At 47.6% G+C, this 15,164-nt stretch overlaps 1 protein-coding gene across 15 annotated transcripts in view; it reads left to right on the top strand.

The window, feature by feature from the left end:
- Window positions 1-15,164, top strand: part of LOC116942827 (protein furry homolog-like) — a 296,076-nt gene that overhangs the window by 251,996 nt on the left and 28,916 nt on the right. For all 15 annotated transcript variants that reach the window (XR_012941831.1, XM_076067514.1, XM_076067513.1 and 12 more), the window contains 9 exons: window positions 391-884; window positions 3,663-3,878; window positions 5,473-5,570; window positions 5,837-6,007; window positions 8,920-9,060; window positions 10,390-10,533; window positions 11,343-11,522; window positions 12,601-12,675; window positions 13,188-13,364. Coding sequence is in view for 14 of the 15 variants with exons in the window: in XM_076067514.1 (XP_075923629.1) it covers window positions 391-884; window positions 3,663-3,878; window positions 5,473-5,570; window positions 5,837-6,007; window positions 8,920-9,060; window positions 10,390-10,533; window positions 11,343-11,522; window positions 12,601-12,675; window positions 13,188-13,364 (1,696 nt within the window). In the remaining variant the exon portion in view is untranslated. The remainder of the gene's footprint in view (window positions 1-390; window positions 885-3,662; window positions 3,879-5,472; window positions 5,571-5,836; window positions 6,008-8,919; window positions 9,061-10,389; window positions 10,534-11,342; window positions 11,523-12,600; window positions 12,676-13,187; window positions 13,365-15,164) is intronic.

Raw genomic sequence — 15,164 nt, 5'->3', positions numbered from 1 at the left:
TTATTAGTTGTGATCACGTGACGCTCGGCAGACAAAGCGTATACGTACTACTACTCGTATTGCAAGAACCTCGCTCGTTTATCAAATTAATATTTATTTAAAATGTTTGCTCGTCTTGCAAAACACTCGCAGACCAAGTTACTCGCAATCCAAGGTTTTACTGTATATACTTGAGCCATTGTATATTACATTTCCTACTGTGTAAGTTTTCATGGTTGCACTGTAAAGTTCTTTACTATGCGTGTTTGGGTTGTACCACGTGTTGTTTGCATGATATCCGACGTTTTCTCCACACGCTGCGAGCTTCTTTAACTACTCGTGCAGGAACGGTACGACCTGAGCGCACGTCGGAGATTTATTACATTCATTTATCGCCTCTCTGTTGCTCAGCTCCCTGGACCCGGCGCTCTCCACCAAGATGGAACCGAGCCGCTGCAGCACGGGGCAGCTGCATCTCAGCTCGAGCCCCATCCGCACTGGTAGCCTGTCGAGTTGCCACAGCGCCAGCCCCAACATCATCATCAGCAACATCATCAGCGGCATGGGCAGGCGCAAGCGCAGCAACTCGGCCTCGCAGAAGCACGCGCTGCTGGCGGATGGGGGCTCCGAGTGGCGCAGCATCACGCTGGACCGTCCGTACGAGCGCGTCCGTCGCAGCAGCCCCCTCGCCAAGGCCCGCAGCCTCACCTCGCTTGCCGATGGTAGCGGTGATGGCGGAGCGGCGGGGGGCGTGGCGGGGTCGGGAGCGGGATCGGGGATAGGCACGCCGCCATCGGACCCCTTGGCTCTGCTCACGGTCATGTTCTGGGGGGCAAGTGCCCTGCTCGAATCGGACTACGAGAGCGAGTATCTCATGGGACTCCGCCTTCTCGAAAGGCTGCTGGGTGAGTTCGGGCAGTCAGCTCGGCAAGCACGAGACGCAGAATCCAGCCAATTTCTCACCAGAGTAGTTGTAACCCATCGTGTCCCTGGGTAAACAAGCTTTGTAATAATAACATTAACGTTAGGGAACAGCCCACAGAAGCAGATAATACAGAAGCTACCTTTGAGAGCCCTTGAAGTAACTTCTCATCGACATATCAGTGTGCAGAATTGTCCCACGTGGTAAATATGTGGGTAATGTTCGACCCAAGGCAGTCAAACCAATATATTTTGTTCAATTAATGGACGACCAAATTTAAGTTTCCAGGAAGATTGACCCAATCCTTCATCCCAATTCCAGGGTCGATACCATAATTACCTAATTTGGGCATTAATCGTGGGCCATGACTGTCATCACCATAGCAGCGTGGCAATTATTTTGACAACGATTAAGTCACGGTCGATGATGGCTTTCGAGCAGTTATTGGCAAACTGTGACTTGAACCGAGTGAGCTGCATTTGATTCCCGGCCACAGGTAACATCGGCATCGAACGGTATGGAGAAGTATGGTCAAACGTCTCCCGTGACCGAAAAGGCGTGGGCAGTCCTCCAGCAATAGCTTGACCAAGGGCAGTACAGCATTTTACATACGTAATAAATGAGTGCTGTTCATGGTCATTTGAGCGTGAAGCTTACAAATACAATCTAGATTTGAAGTTTTCGTGACTGCAGGAATTCCATACTCTTTGGTTCTTTCGGTAAAGTCACGTAGGTATAAAATAAAATAAATCACGACGTTTCGGGCGCAACACAAGCGTCCGTCATCAGGTGGGGACAACCACACCAAGAAACAATTGCTATAGTGGGCAAAAGGGCTCCTGTAACTAGAGGCTATTGCTCCTCCCCCCCTCTCTTACCGATATATTTATAATTCATAATACATTTATTTTATTATGAACTATAAATAAAATGATAAAAATAAAACATTGTAAAATTATTTTATTATGTTTTATTTATCATTCATAATAAAATTATTTTATTGTGTTTTATTTTTATTATTTTACTTCCATTCTACGTGACTTTACCGAAAGAACCAAGACGATAATTGGTGATGCTCCATTGGCAGTGATTCACAAGCACAATTGAAAAAAAAAACCTTCCCACGTTCATCAAAAAACATTTCCTCAAAGGAAAGATATATATAACAGATGACATTTCTTGCATTAGCTCTTTTTCATAATATGTACATGTGGGTGGCAGCACTTTCCCCCCACGTACTCTGCTTCAGAGAAAAAAAATGTTCGTTTAAGTGACAGTCAACGAAAAAAAGTAAACATTTTTGGTGGAAATCGGTGCGAGTTCACGTTTAGTACAAAGTTTGTCACATTGCGGTGGAATTTGTGTCTTCTAATCTGAGAGCTGGAATTTTGCCATATTTTAGTGAAAAGCCAAAATTAATATGCTTGGTTTTTATGCAATTCTTGGTAACCAGACTGAGGGCCAGCAGCTAATTAAATGTGGAGGGAAAATCCGGAGGACCTGGAGAAAATTCCATGCGACCACGGGGAGAGAAAAATAAAGACACGCAAACTCCAAATATACAGCAGGCATCAGGGTCGGGATCTAACCTCCGACCTCCTGTAAACAAGGCGCGGTAGTTAACATCTCACCATGGCTGATAATCTGGCGTTTCAGGTCAGCCATCGGTGAACTTGGTTCATCTTCATATATACTGTAATACACAATTACCATGTTTTGGTCTTCCTCAGTGCAATGTAGTCTCTAATAATTTGGCTAAGTTTGCCTATCTTCGACACTATCTTCATTAAGATGGATAAACTTTGTCTCATTGGCGTTCAGTCCCTGGTGGGTAGTTGTAATCATCGCCATGCTTGATGATGTTCACCCACTATGTCATTGATTTAAAATTTAAAATAAAAGTTTTATTGATGAATATTTTCGTCAATAATTTCATTGCCAGGCATCAGCCTGCATATAAGGCAAACAAGGCTGTGCTTAATTGCTATTTCCTTCAAAAATGAAAGTCTCGCCCTGTTATGATCGGGGTCAACGTGCAATCTGACACCGCTGCCCATTCACCGCATGTACAAGAGATACGGACGCTATACATCTAGCAACTCCTGATGCCATCAATTGGCATCGGACACTACCGTGGCGAGATGTCAACTACCTCGACCTGGTATGGAGGAGGTGGGTTAGATCCTGACCCTGAATCCTGCTGTATATTTGAAGTTTGCATGTCTCTCTCCCCATGGTCCTGTGGATTTTTCTCCAAGTTCTCCGGTTTTTGCCTCCACATTCAAAAACATGCGTTTAGAGTATTTGGCTCCTATAAATTTCCACGTGAGAAGCAACTTCGTTGAGCTATCATTTGTGGCCAGGTCACTTCTTAAAAATACCTATATAGCTCAGTGGGCCTTACCTGGTAAAATAAAAATAGTTTAGTTTTTTTTTAGTTTTAAGAACTCCGTTGGGAACACAATAATGGAATTCTGCACATGGTTGCCACTTGCCCTGTCTTCCCAGGAACATCCCCTATTTGAAATCGCTGTCCTGGTATATCTGTTAATGTTCCTAGGACATTGGTCATCCTGTTTTTTGTTAACCCTTTTCCATTCTGATGCCGTACATGTACGTCATCGGGATTGGATTTTTTTTTTGCGGACTTGTCGGTCACTTTTCAAATGCCGTACGCAAAAAAAGTAAGATCAAGTTCATGTGAAAAAAAGATAACTTTTCCGTCCCTACACCCCTCATTGGGCTCCTACCACTGACGCAGGCCACGCGCTACCTCTGGATGATGGAGCCAGTAGCAAGGTGTGGGAGCGCCTGGAGAAGGCCCTGGCCCAGCTGCGGTGGGCCGGATTCCCAGGCCTGCAGCTGCTGCTGCTCAAGGGGCTGACGTCCCAGGCCACTGTGGAGCTCACGACACGCCTGCTCAGCCGCCTCACCCCCGTCTCCCGTGTCGCCGTTATCGACGCCTCCCAGGCAACAGGTGAGGGCTGCGAATCTGTGCCTCACCTTTGTCCATGGTCACTTTTAAAACAATATACTTTTACCCTACATTTACACATACTGTAACAAAAATATATCGTATTCTTGACGCTATAAAACACGCCTTATTTTAAGGTAAAGGTTGGGGGGGGGTGAGGTGCATCTTATAATCCGGAGACTTCATGGTCTTCTGGAAAGCTGTGGTTTAATCTAGTTCAGGGATCGGCAACCTGCAGCTCCGGACCCGCATGTGGCTCTTTGGGGGCTGCTTCGTGACCACCGTCTTGTATTCACCACCACAGTGCATTGCCGCTCTTGAAATATTTAGGGTTTTTTTTACCGAATTCTCAAAAAGTGGCTCTTGTTACTTTGGCGGCTGACCCCTGATCAAGTTGTTATTCATTTCAAAGGCATGATGGGCTGAGTTGACCTCTCGCTGTGGATTTGAGCTTATTCTTTGCGAGTTAAACTCTATTATCACAGAGCTACTACACTATGCAAAATTACAGTATAACGATGGGGGGGAATAGTGGCACAGCGGTTCCGGCACTGTGCTGTGCATCCCGTGACCCGAGTTCGATTCCTGTCTGTGGCTAAGATGAGTGGTGAGTGATGACTGAGTGAATCGCTCCTCCCCCCCCCCCCCTCAAGCCGTTAGCAGCCCACAGCGACCAGCGTGGTGGATTGACAAAGAGCTGTGAACTGCCAATGTGTTTTTTTATTCGACAACATGTACGAAACGCAAGCGCTCGCACGTTGATTTATTTTGTACATAGGGACATTTATGATACGTTTCCGGGTAGAAGGGCCAACTCAATTGCATTTGACTTTAAAACAAATTCTATCATTATCAGGTGTGAACAAGCTCCGATGCTTTTTGGTTTATAGATCTCCACCATCACTGCGGTGTTTGGATCTTATCACCCGTAATAATATGAGGAAGGCAACGAGATAGGTCGCCATAATGTGGAGGGAAAAGATAAGAAAAAATAAACTAGTTCATTAAAAGGCCTGTCTTGTTATGATAGATAACCCAAGCTGTGCGATTAGAGATGAAGGTTTTTTACAAAGTTAAACATTTTGATGATGCACATTTATGGTTCAATAGCGACACGATGCTGTGGGTAGAGGCATTGGTGGTTTTGCCAGTGTGCCTCTCGTTGACTTGGCATTGTCACTCCATGTTGAGATCTTCTCATTACCGTCCCTCCTTGAACAACATGACTGCCGTGCAGTGCATACAGCAGCAGCAGCCCCAGCCCCAAGCCTCAACGCATAATGAGCCCCAGTGTCTATTAAAATAATGAGGAAACACCCTCAGCCAAACCCAAGTGGCTATCCGCAACTTGTAGTGATTATGTCTGGTGTGCATTGCCTTCAGCTAGTGTAGTCCATGTGTTATCACAGATTGGACTATTTTATTAATCGTAATTGCCCAGTAACTCCTGCGAGGAAGTATCAGAAGTATTCCCTGCATTGCTCATTTGTCAAATCAACGTGGAAGACGACCCCGTGTGCCGTTGTCACCGAGTGGGTTTGCGGCCGTTTTCTCCACTCATTTGCGATTTTCGTGCGATTGTGTGTGCGCGTCGCAGGTTTCCCACTTAACGTCCTGTGCCTCCTGCCACACCTGGTGCTGCACTTTGACAACCCCACACCGTTCTGCAAAGAGTGCGCTGACAAAATAGCGAAGGTAAAGTCTGCCTTTCACGACTGTGCCGACCGAGCCAGGTGGCTCTCAAGGGGTTAAGTAATGAGCCGGAACCGTTGAGATATCCTGGATTTTAATCCCGACAGCCGCCAGTGATTAAAGTTTGTTCTCGAGTGTAGCGATTTAGTGGTCTCAGTCCAGTTACCAATGATTGCACAAAACCCATTACGTTACATTTTGGTCTTCCTCTGACGATGGCAAGATTCCAGCTCTGGTAACAAAATACCTTTGGCCGTTTGTGGGTGCAGGTGTGCCTGGAAGAGAAGACGACGAAACTGCCCAACCTAGCCCACGTGATGTCAATGTACAGCAACCGCACGTACACGCGCGACTGCACGGTGTGGATCAGCGTGGTGTGCTGCTACATCCACGACACCTATGGCGACTACACACTCAACCTCGTGGGCTACTTGGCAGAGGTGACGAAGCATTCCTCTATACCAGCACAGAAATACTGTCGTACGGATGCTCACCATATATATGCTTAAGACCTTATTAACCCTTTCCCGTTCCGACGACGGACATGTACGTCATCAGTCTTCCGATTCTGTTCCGGTGACTTACACGTTCCGATGACGTATTTGTAAATACGTGTATGTCATCGGAACAGAATCGGAAGAAAAACTCAAACAAAATAACCTAATCGGTAACGAGGTACCTAACAAGGCCATGCGGGAGGGCGTGGCACAGTTTGGCGCCAGCTATCATATAGAGTGCAGTCGTGTCGCTACAGTTCTCTACGGTGACTACAGTGTTTTTAAGAACAATGGCGCTACGCCTCTCTAAATAAAATTAACGCCGAACCGCATTCGCGTTGCGAGATTCAGCGGTGAACAGGATCATCCCTGCAACTTGGAGACGTCTCGGAAAGGGAAATGGTTAAGACATAGAATTGTCGAGGTGTGGTCCTGAGATTGTTTGCTCACGCCACTGCTGGTGAAAAGGTCTCTGCTCGAGTGAACTTGAGGGGTCCATAACAGAGTTTTTTTTGGGATATATCGTGTAAATTTAAATGTGTTTTTGAACCCGTCACCACCCAACACAGCCGCCAATCAGCAAGGTTTGTCACTTAAACGGAACATACCAATTCGTTACTAGTACAGTACAACCGGTGTGTTGGAGAGAAAATCCAAAACATTTACAATCTGAGTTCGACGTTTCGCCAGTAATTTACAACTAGCATCATCAGGCGACAGCCAGATTTACCGACATATTTACGCGCTCTAACCCAAAACAACCTGCATTTTGGATGATATTGGTCATGATAGCCCCTATGTGTTAAACTGAACATTTGAGGTTGTTTGGACTACTCTTCCACATTGACTAAATGTGTTGGAAGAGGGGTGCATAAGCACACTCTACCTCGCCACACGCGGAGCTGCGGAGCAACCGACTCTGCTGTGCCCGTGTGGTACTGCGGAGTAGAAAGAGGCGGGGGTGATGTGAGAAACGTACCCCATTGTTTTAACTGGTTCCGCCGGACGATTTAATGGAAACGGCAAGCTTGGGATTGCAAGTCCAGTGTGTAAACCGCTATGCCGTGCAAGCTCCCTCAGGCAATATTATATATGCTCATATGTTTCACGCCTTATTATATATGCGTATTTGCTTTACACTTTGTGAGATGTTTTCTCGCGAGACTTGGGAAACTGTAATATGAGACTGCAATTAATGTGCCTCGAAGTTAAGTTTTTTATTATGGCAAAATTATTTAAGCATGGGTCCTTCGCAGAAGACTAATGTAGCCCTGCTGTCATCCTGGATTAATATCAGGCAGTCACCCATGCCTAAGTCATGTTCTTGCATGCAGCTTTAATATTTAAGTCTAATCACCAATGAATGCATAGAAATCCCTCTATAAACATTTAATGTTACGCTTAATTCTTCCAAGATCTGCTTCGAGGGTTTATTTTTCAGATAGAATGAGCAATGAACGTGTATACGCACAACTAACAACTGCATCATAGTTGATACATAAAAGACCCTTTGAGAATATTGAGAAAAGGCCCCGTGATTTCGGCAGAACTCTGCTCTAGTGGTAAAAAAAACATAACACAGGAATGCATAATTGAGCGCTACAGGTTTACTCAATGGATGGATGTTTAATTGTGAAATTAATTGCACAAGACGAATGAAAGGATGTGTGTGTGTGCGTGTGCCAGTGTGCGGCGCATGTGTACGTGTGTTTCGGTGGGAGGGGTGGCACAAAGGCTCGTTCGCGTTACTAACCTGGCAAACTGGGCTCGGTTTCCAGCCAACGATAACATCAATGGGAAGTGGTGTCTAAACCTGTGCAGGACCTCAAGGTCAACTGGCCCTTTAATAACTAATCAGCGCAAAACGTAAGGCAACGGCCCCGGAGAGATACAAAGGTCGCTTGTAATATGGGCCTTCACCACCCCCTACCATCGGTCGTGCCTACCCTGGGTGCTCGCTCACAAACCCGTGCCTCCTGTAACGGCAAAAGCGAAGGTGCGCGGCACCTGCAATTGCTTGCTCGTGCCACTGCTGGTGGAAGGGCCCACGACTGGGGGGGGGGGGGGTTTATTTTGGCCTTCTCTCTTCCACGCTGGAGCGTGATGCTTTGGAAATAGGTGAGAGTACCCACGCTTAGCACCACAACAGGCAACCTGCCAAAAAGGAGAAACTGAAGGTCCCCATGTGTACGTGCACGCGTCTGCACTTGTTTCCTTACATATCCGCACCTCCGATTTTAGCACGGTTGGATTCGTACGGTGCGAAAAAAGTTCAACATACATTCAATACGTGATGCCCATACATCGCAACGCCCATTCATACTTCTGGGTGCACAGAGGTGCGTGGCGGGGGACTTAATAAACCTGCACCATCGTTTCAACCGCTGTGCCGGGAAATCGAACCGGTGACCTACTTTGACAAGTTCGTTGTGCGCTAACTATTATGCTGCATTACACCACAGCGGCATCCCTTACCCCTGGAATGCATGAGGCTAAATGGATCGTTATTAGTGTGTGTGTGTACAGGCATTGGGGAGCGGGTGGTGTAGCGATTAGCAAGCCGCACTATGAACACGGTGATCCGGGTTCCATTCCCACTCACAGCCAACACCAGTGACGATTATCTGAATCGGTTCTGGGCCTCCCCTCGGTCGACTCGGCCTCAAATGAGTACTTGGTGAGGTGTGTAAGCATCGCCACTCAGGAGACAAAGGCAGCCAGGCTCCGTGTTGTCCACCCACCTTCCCTCGTGTGCCCGCAGCCGGTCTTCAGAGGTGCTCCCTAGCAGCACTTGTCCCAACAGTCTGTTAAGGCTACACGGTGGGGGGGGTGGATCTTTGTCTTTGTGCCGGCAGCTGCTGGAAAAGGGTCTGGCCAGCATGCAGCGCTCCATCCTGCTCACGATGCACAGCCTCCTCAGCCAAGTGGAGCTCACGGCCGCTCCCCTCAAGCACTTCAACCTAGAAGTCATGAAGGTCGTCAGCAAGTATGTCCAGGTATGCGTACTGCCAGCAGGGAGATCTCCAAGGGGCACTCGGAACGGTGGTTGGCTTTTGTGTTGTTTCCTTCGTCTCGCAGTAAATGTAGGATCATGCAGACCGAAGATATTTCGCTGTTGTCTAAATTACCAACATCTTTCATGCTTACTCTCACCCACAGTGACTTATTTCTTGAATGCACAGTAATGAGCCATGTGTCTGTGTTGTGCTCCTATTTTGTTTACTTCTATAAAACTATTAACTTTTTTTTAATTTTACGAGGTAAGGCCCACTGAGCTATATGGTTCTTTTTCATCAGTGACCTGCCTATCACAAATGATAGCTCAACGAAAGTGGCTCATCACGTGGGCATTTATAGCAGCCAAATACTCTAAACTATCATTTTAAAACCTTTACTCTCTTCGGCAAACGACAGCATTTTTTTGTGAGTTGGCCGGCGTTCATATTGAATTCGAAATGTGCAGTCGGTCACCCATGACCACGCTGGTAGCTGGTAGAAGCTGGCCCCACCCACCTCGCTCACCAATTTTGAGTGTATTTTTATCTTCAGCTGTTAGCACAATACATTTTTACCAAAATGCCTTTAACTCCTTGTCATCTGTTATTGCACGTGTGAACAGGCAGTTTAAGGCTGTCGTGTTCTCTCGCTGTGTGTGTATGGTCCTTGAGATGCGTAACACTGTCCATTACTCGTTGATCCAGATCACTCTTGCAAAAGAGACTTGTCATCCCTACGAGTTCACACCGAGTGAAATTAAGCAGAGGTAAAGGTGCGGCCCTGCACTCGCTTGCTGATGCCAATGCCGGCGAGAGGTCCCTCCGTTCGTGCAAAGCTCTCGAGCCACTTGGAGCCCCTGGTGGCCTTCAGCGCGGCCCCTTATGTGCGACCCCCGACACAATACACAAATGGTGAAAACACCCCTTTTCAGGCGGTGTGGCGGCCCTCCCACTGAAGATCTCTTATCGGTGACAACGGTCCCCTTCCCTCTGAAAATGAGTGAAGATCCCTGATTTGTAGGCACGAGAGACGCTACATAGAGCGTTTGACCTACTCTTCCACCCTGACCAGATGACTTGAGGGGGGGTGGGAGTTGCCACACTACACCACCACATGGAACCCCTGCCGATTGATTAACTACGGTTTACCCATTTACAGTACTGGGTAAACAGGGGCTGGAGGATTTAAGAAATATGCCCATTGTTTCCAATGCTGTGCCAGGAGAATGAACCAGTGACATCTAGATTGAAAGTCCAATGGTTGCTGTGACCATTACACCATAGCAGCATCATAGAAATAAAGTATATTATTACTCTGACTATCCCCAGAGCCCGCACTGGAAAGAGGCACTCAATATCCTAAAGCTTGTGGTTGGCCGATCAGCCAGCCTTGGTGCCTCCAGCTCTGTTGCGGGAAATGCCTACAAGGGTCTGCCTGGAAAAACCCTGGAGTTCCAGTTTGACATCACAGAGGTAAGTGTGCATTCACGATGTCTTCGCACCATGTCGAGATCGTCGTATGCCGAGATAATATATTGCCTCCCCGTACTGCGAGGCACCAATACGTGGTAGTGCTTCACACGTGGGTTCAAGCGATCTTGATCAGTACAAGTACTCATGTAAATGTACAGCCATTGTTAGTCCGCTGTTGATGAGGGCCTCCACCACACGATTTGGGTCGTGGGGGTTATTTGACCATACTTCACACCGTTGCTGGTTAGTAAGATTTTGCGTTGCGTAGAAATGCAATAGAAGTATACTTTTTCCACTCAGCTCTCTGCTGCCGACGATACAGCCGACCAATCTATCGCCTTTAACAGCTGTCATGCATGGGTGGTCTTCCATCCAAGCACTTTCAGGATCTTCTGAGATTGGGAGCATTCTGGGCGATGGGGGCTCCACGTATGAATGTTTTTGTGTGCATGCATGCATGTTCATTCGCACGCGTGTGCATTTTTCTCTCAACGGGGAGAGCGGTAGCGTGCGGCACGCTGCGCTACGAACCCAGCATCCCGAGTTCGATTCCCGCTCATGGCCAACGCCAGTGACTGATTATTTGAACCGATTTTGGGCCTCCCCTAGGTCGACCCAGCCTCAATTGAATACCGAGGACGATGTGTAAAAACATCGCCACTCCGGAGACAAAGGCGGCCGGGCGTGGTGCTGGCCACCCACCCCTTTTGTGTGCCGTGCCTGGCCTTCATAGATGCTCGCTAACAGCACTTGCCCCAACAGTCTGTTAAGGCTACACGGGGGTCTTTGTCGTGGCTCGCGAACCTCAGATCCCGATAGTTGGGAAGCGGCGGGACGATCGGTTGGGTCGACTGGGGCCGGACGGGCTCCTGCGCGGCATGGCGGTCAGTCGCAGCGTCTCCTCCGCCTCGTCCGGATCGGGAGCCGGATCCGGAACTGGGACCGGGACGTTGCTCCACGTCGGTTGGAAGAGACCCCATCTGTCGCAGGTTGGCAGGAAACACCTAGTGGGGGACGTTTATCGCCACCGTGCATAGAGTGATCATTCAGGTCAGGTCAAGTTCGTCCCCACGTTCAAAGAAGTCATAGCGAGTAGTGCTTATTTCCTCTGGAAGACTTAACCCATTAATGGAAAGTCCATGTTTTTGTGACAGGGGCCAGTTATTTTTCTGTTATTTTCTTTGACTTTACCAAAAGACCCAATAATATAGAGGCCAGTTCTTTTCATAAGGCAATCGATGCGTAAGAATGAGAGTCAAAAACTTGAATCAAATTGCCACCAAGCCAGATCACTTATTATTATTCCCCACTAATCATCTCTCTTCATAATAAAGGTTTTTTCGTTAGATCGCGTTATTTATAAATGTGTCGCAACCCTCCACCACCCAACACGGCCAATCAGTAAAAAATGTGTCATGTTGACAAAAGACAAATAGTTCACTACTTTAGCCCACCGGTGTGTTGAAGAGTGAATCCACAACATTTACAATTTTTGAGTACGACATTTCGCTGGTAATTACATCCAGCATCATCGGGCAATTTGCCAGAATGGTAAAGCCCTCACTTGCTCCAGATCTTAAATAGAGCAGCAGGGTGCCGTCATCATTTAACCCAATCAGGTGCAGAGATCAGAGGCGGAGAGGGGGGGATATTGTAATTATATAATAGATTAGTAATCAGTTCATTGTTATGATTAGTAATCAGTTGTAGATTAGTAATTAGTTATGTGTATTATTTAATAACTGAACCCAATCACGATACCCAATCAGGTGCAGAAATCAGAGGTGGCGGAGGGGGGGGGAGGGCATTAACAGGCACATGGGAAGAAAAAAAAACATACAATGAATTTAAACAACGTAACCTTGTTCTTCCCCCTCACCTCCGGTCAGCACGGTTCGCTACGTACAATGCAAAATAAGTTGATACGAAAATACAAAGCATTTAAAAGGAACACATATAGTGCCAGGGTTGTGTAGTTCAATGTTTCAGTGAGATACTTCTGCGCTGTGTCAAAGTGTTGACTTAACAGCCCCGGCCTCGCGCGTTTTGCCCGGCTTTGTTTCACAGCGGAGGGTACGAGAGCGACTGGTGAACGTACTGTCCCTTTGCGGTGAAAAGGTTGGCCTGACGAAGAACCCATCCGTGAGTAGTGAGCCCTTGCACCCATCGTAGTGGCTCCAATTCGTTAATGTGGCCACGTGGCGCTGATAAGAGAACTTGATTCACGAGTTGCATGGGTTGTAGATTTGATCCCTGATTTATTATCTTTGGGTCGGTGGGCAAGTCAACAGGCACCCATCATGTGGTTAGATTGACGCCCATCGTAGCTGTGTGCAACTCTTAACCACTTACTCAGGGCCCCCAACGAACACGAGCGCCGTGCCCAACTCATTCGAGAAGGGAGACAATTGGACTCTGTATGAGACCGCATCACAAGGTATACACTTCAAGGTGAACTTGTTTGACCTTTGACCGTGAACTCTGTGGTAAAAGTTAACAGCTACAATTCCCATTCGTTTACATGAACACATGGCCATTCGTTGTCATGACCAGAAGCCCATTCGTTGACATGAGCACTAACCCATTCATGTGCATGAACACGTGGCCCATCGTTGACACGTGCATGCTCGGGCCTGCGTGGGGTGACCTTACAGGTGATCTTCTCGTCCGACGGGGAGCTCGAGCTGCTGGAGCAGCAGGCGGGGCTGGGCGGCAGCTGCGAGGAGGCCGGCAGCCAGGACATTGAGTCGACGGAAGACACGACTAGCGAGCAGCAGTTTGGCGTCTTCAAGGACTTTGACTTCTTGGACGTGGAGCTCGAGGACGTGGAGGTGAGGGCTGCGTTGTGCGCGTCTGGCCGAGCGGCGGTGCCGGCAACACATTTGGCTGGTGTGCGGTGCCGGTGGGGTCATCGTGCTGCAGTGGAGTCCGCATGGGACACGTGCGCTCGTGGTGCCTGTAGGAGAAAGGGTCAAGTCGGTGTCTGGTCTATTGATGTGAAGGTTTGAACGCGTTTTCCCCATGATAGTTCCGTCGATGATGTGTTTCCGGGTCGTACCCGCATGTTGTTTGGCACGATGTCAGATGCTTGGCTCCACGTGCCGGGAGCTTCTTCAGGAACTGCCAACATGTGGAGTGAGGCGTCTCGCATTGTGCGGGACAGCACCGCGACGGAACACGCAAAAAAAAAACGTCCCAGAGCGATGCAAGTCCGAGGCCAAGATCCTTGCTTCTCATCAGAAGTTACGACGTCTGAATGTGCCAGTTTCCATTGTCTCAAGCTCCGTAGAAACACGTATCAATCTCAAGTTGCTGGGTGTTACACTCGACAGACGTCTCGCCCTTTGAATCACGCATCAGCGCGCTAATCCGGTGATGCGCTCACCACACCCGAGCGCCACGTGACATCGGACAAGGATGCCGCAGTACCGTCGCTTGTAGTCAGGTTTCCACATTCCTTGATTATCTCAACTTCCTGCTGTACGGAGTCAACAATCATCTTGGCAAACGCCACCAGCGTCTCCAGAACACCCTCCTAATCAGAACCGTTTGCCTGGCCCCCACGTCTTGCGAGCTCTTCAAACCCTTTGAAGTCGCTCTGCACTGGTTACCGGTGCTCGAGAGAGTCCAGTTCAAGGTCCGCAAGCACTCGATTTCATAGCAAAGAGAAACCGGTCAACCAACCTACCTGAGCAATGCCATCCACCCATATGTATCATCACAAAAGCTACACTCATCTCCTATGGAGAAGGGTTGCTCTGTGTGAAATCCACTGAGCTTAGGAGAGCAGAACTAAAGTTTTGTATCTGCAGCCCCATGGTCTGGAACAGTCTGTGCCAACTTAAGTCAGCTCAGCCGTGACAATTGGTGCTTTTAAGACCAGACTCAAAATGTTTAGTTACATTTTCTCAGTGCCATTCATGTTATGCATCTCGATGTCTTTCTGACTACGGTGCATTATAAATCTGATTGAAATTATAATAATAGGGTTTTTCCCCTTTTTTCTGGCAACAAAACTGAAACCATATCACAATGATTCATGTCTTCATTAACCACAATACTTGCAGCCAAAAGGCCTTTTGGCGTCATCTGGTCGAGCACCAATTGGGTCGAGGCTCAAAAGAAAGCCGTCCCTTGGTGTGGACCAATCAGTTTCAAGGACAATGCCACATATATTATCATAGTATGTTTTTTGTTTGCATTATGACTGCAAGTATTGTGGTTAATGCAGTAACATGAATCCTTGTAATAAGGTTTCAGTTTTGTTGCCAAAAAAAAGGGGGAAAACCCTATTATTATTATTATATATTGGTACTGGCAAAGGAGGTCTAATGATGATGTAATTATATGATTATCATTCCCTTGCGGGTGAAAATTGAGCCATTGTCTCATGCTCAAACTTGCAATGTGGCAGCTTTTCAGTGACTCTTGAGGTTCACATTCCCATACCACGGCCAGTGATCATACTTTGGATGCACCGGCTCCTGTCATGGGAAAGTGGAATGTTGACGACTGAGCATCAAGAATCAAGACGACCGCTCTCCCACTGTTTGTGCAAGGAAACACTTTGGCTTACTTTTGCTTCGTTCGATGCCCACATTATAGAAGTAGGTTATGGATTAGAATATGTA

Source organism: Petromyzon marinus, chromosome 16, assembly GCF_048934315.1.
Source record: "Petromyzon marinus isolate PM22_M1 ecotype Great Lakes invasive population chromosome 16, UKy_Petmar_22M1.pri1.0, whole genome shotgun sequence".
Classification (NCBI taxonomy): domain Eukaryota; kingdom Metazoa; phylum Chordata; class Hyperoartia; order Petromyzontiformes; family Petromyzontidae; genus Petromyzon; species Petromyzon marinus.
This window is presented reverse-complemented; position numbering and strand designations above follow the sequence as displayed.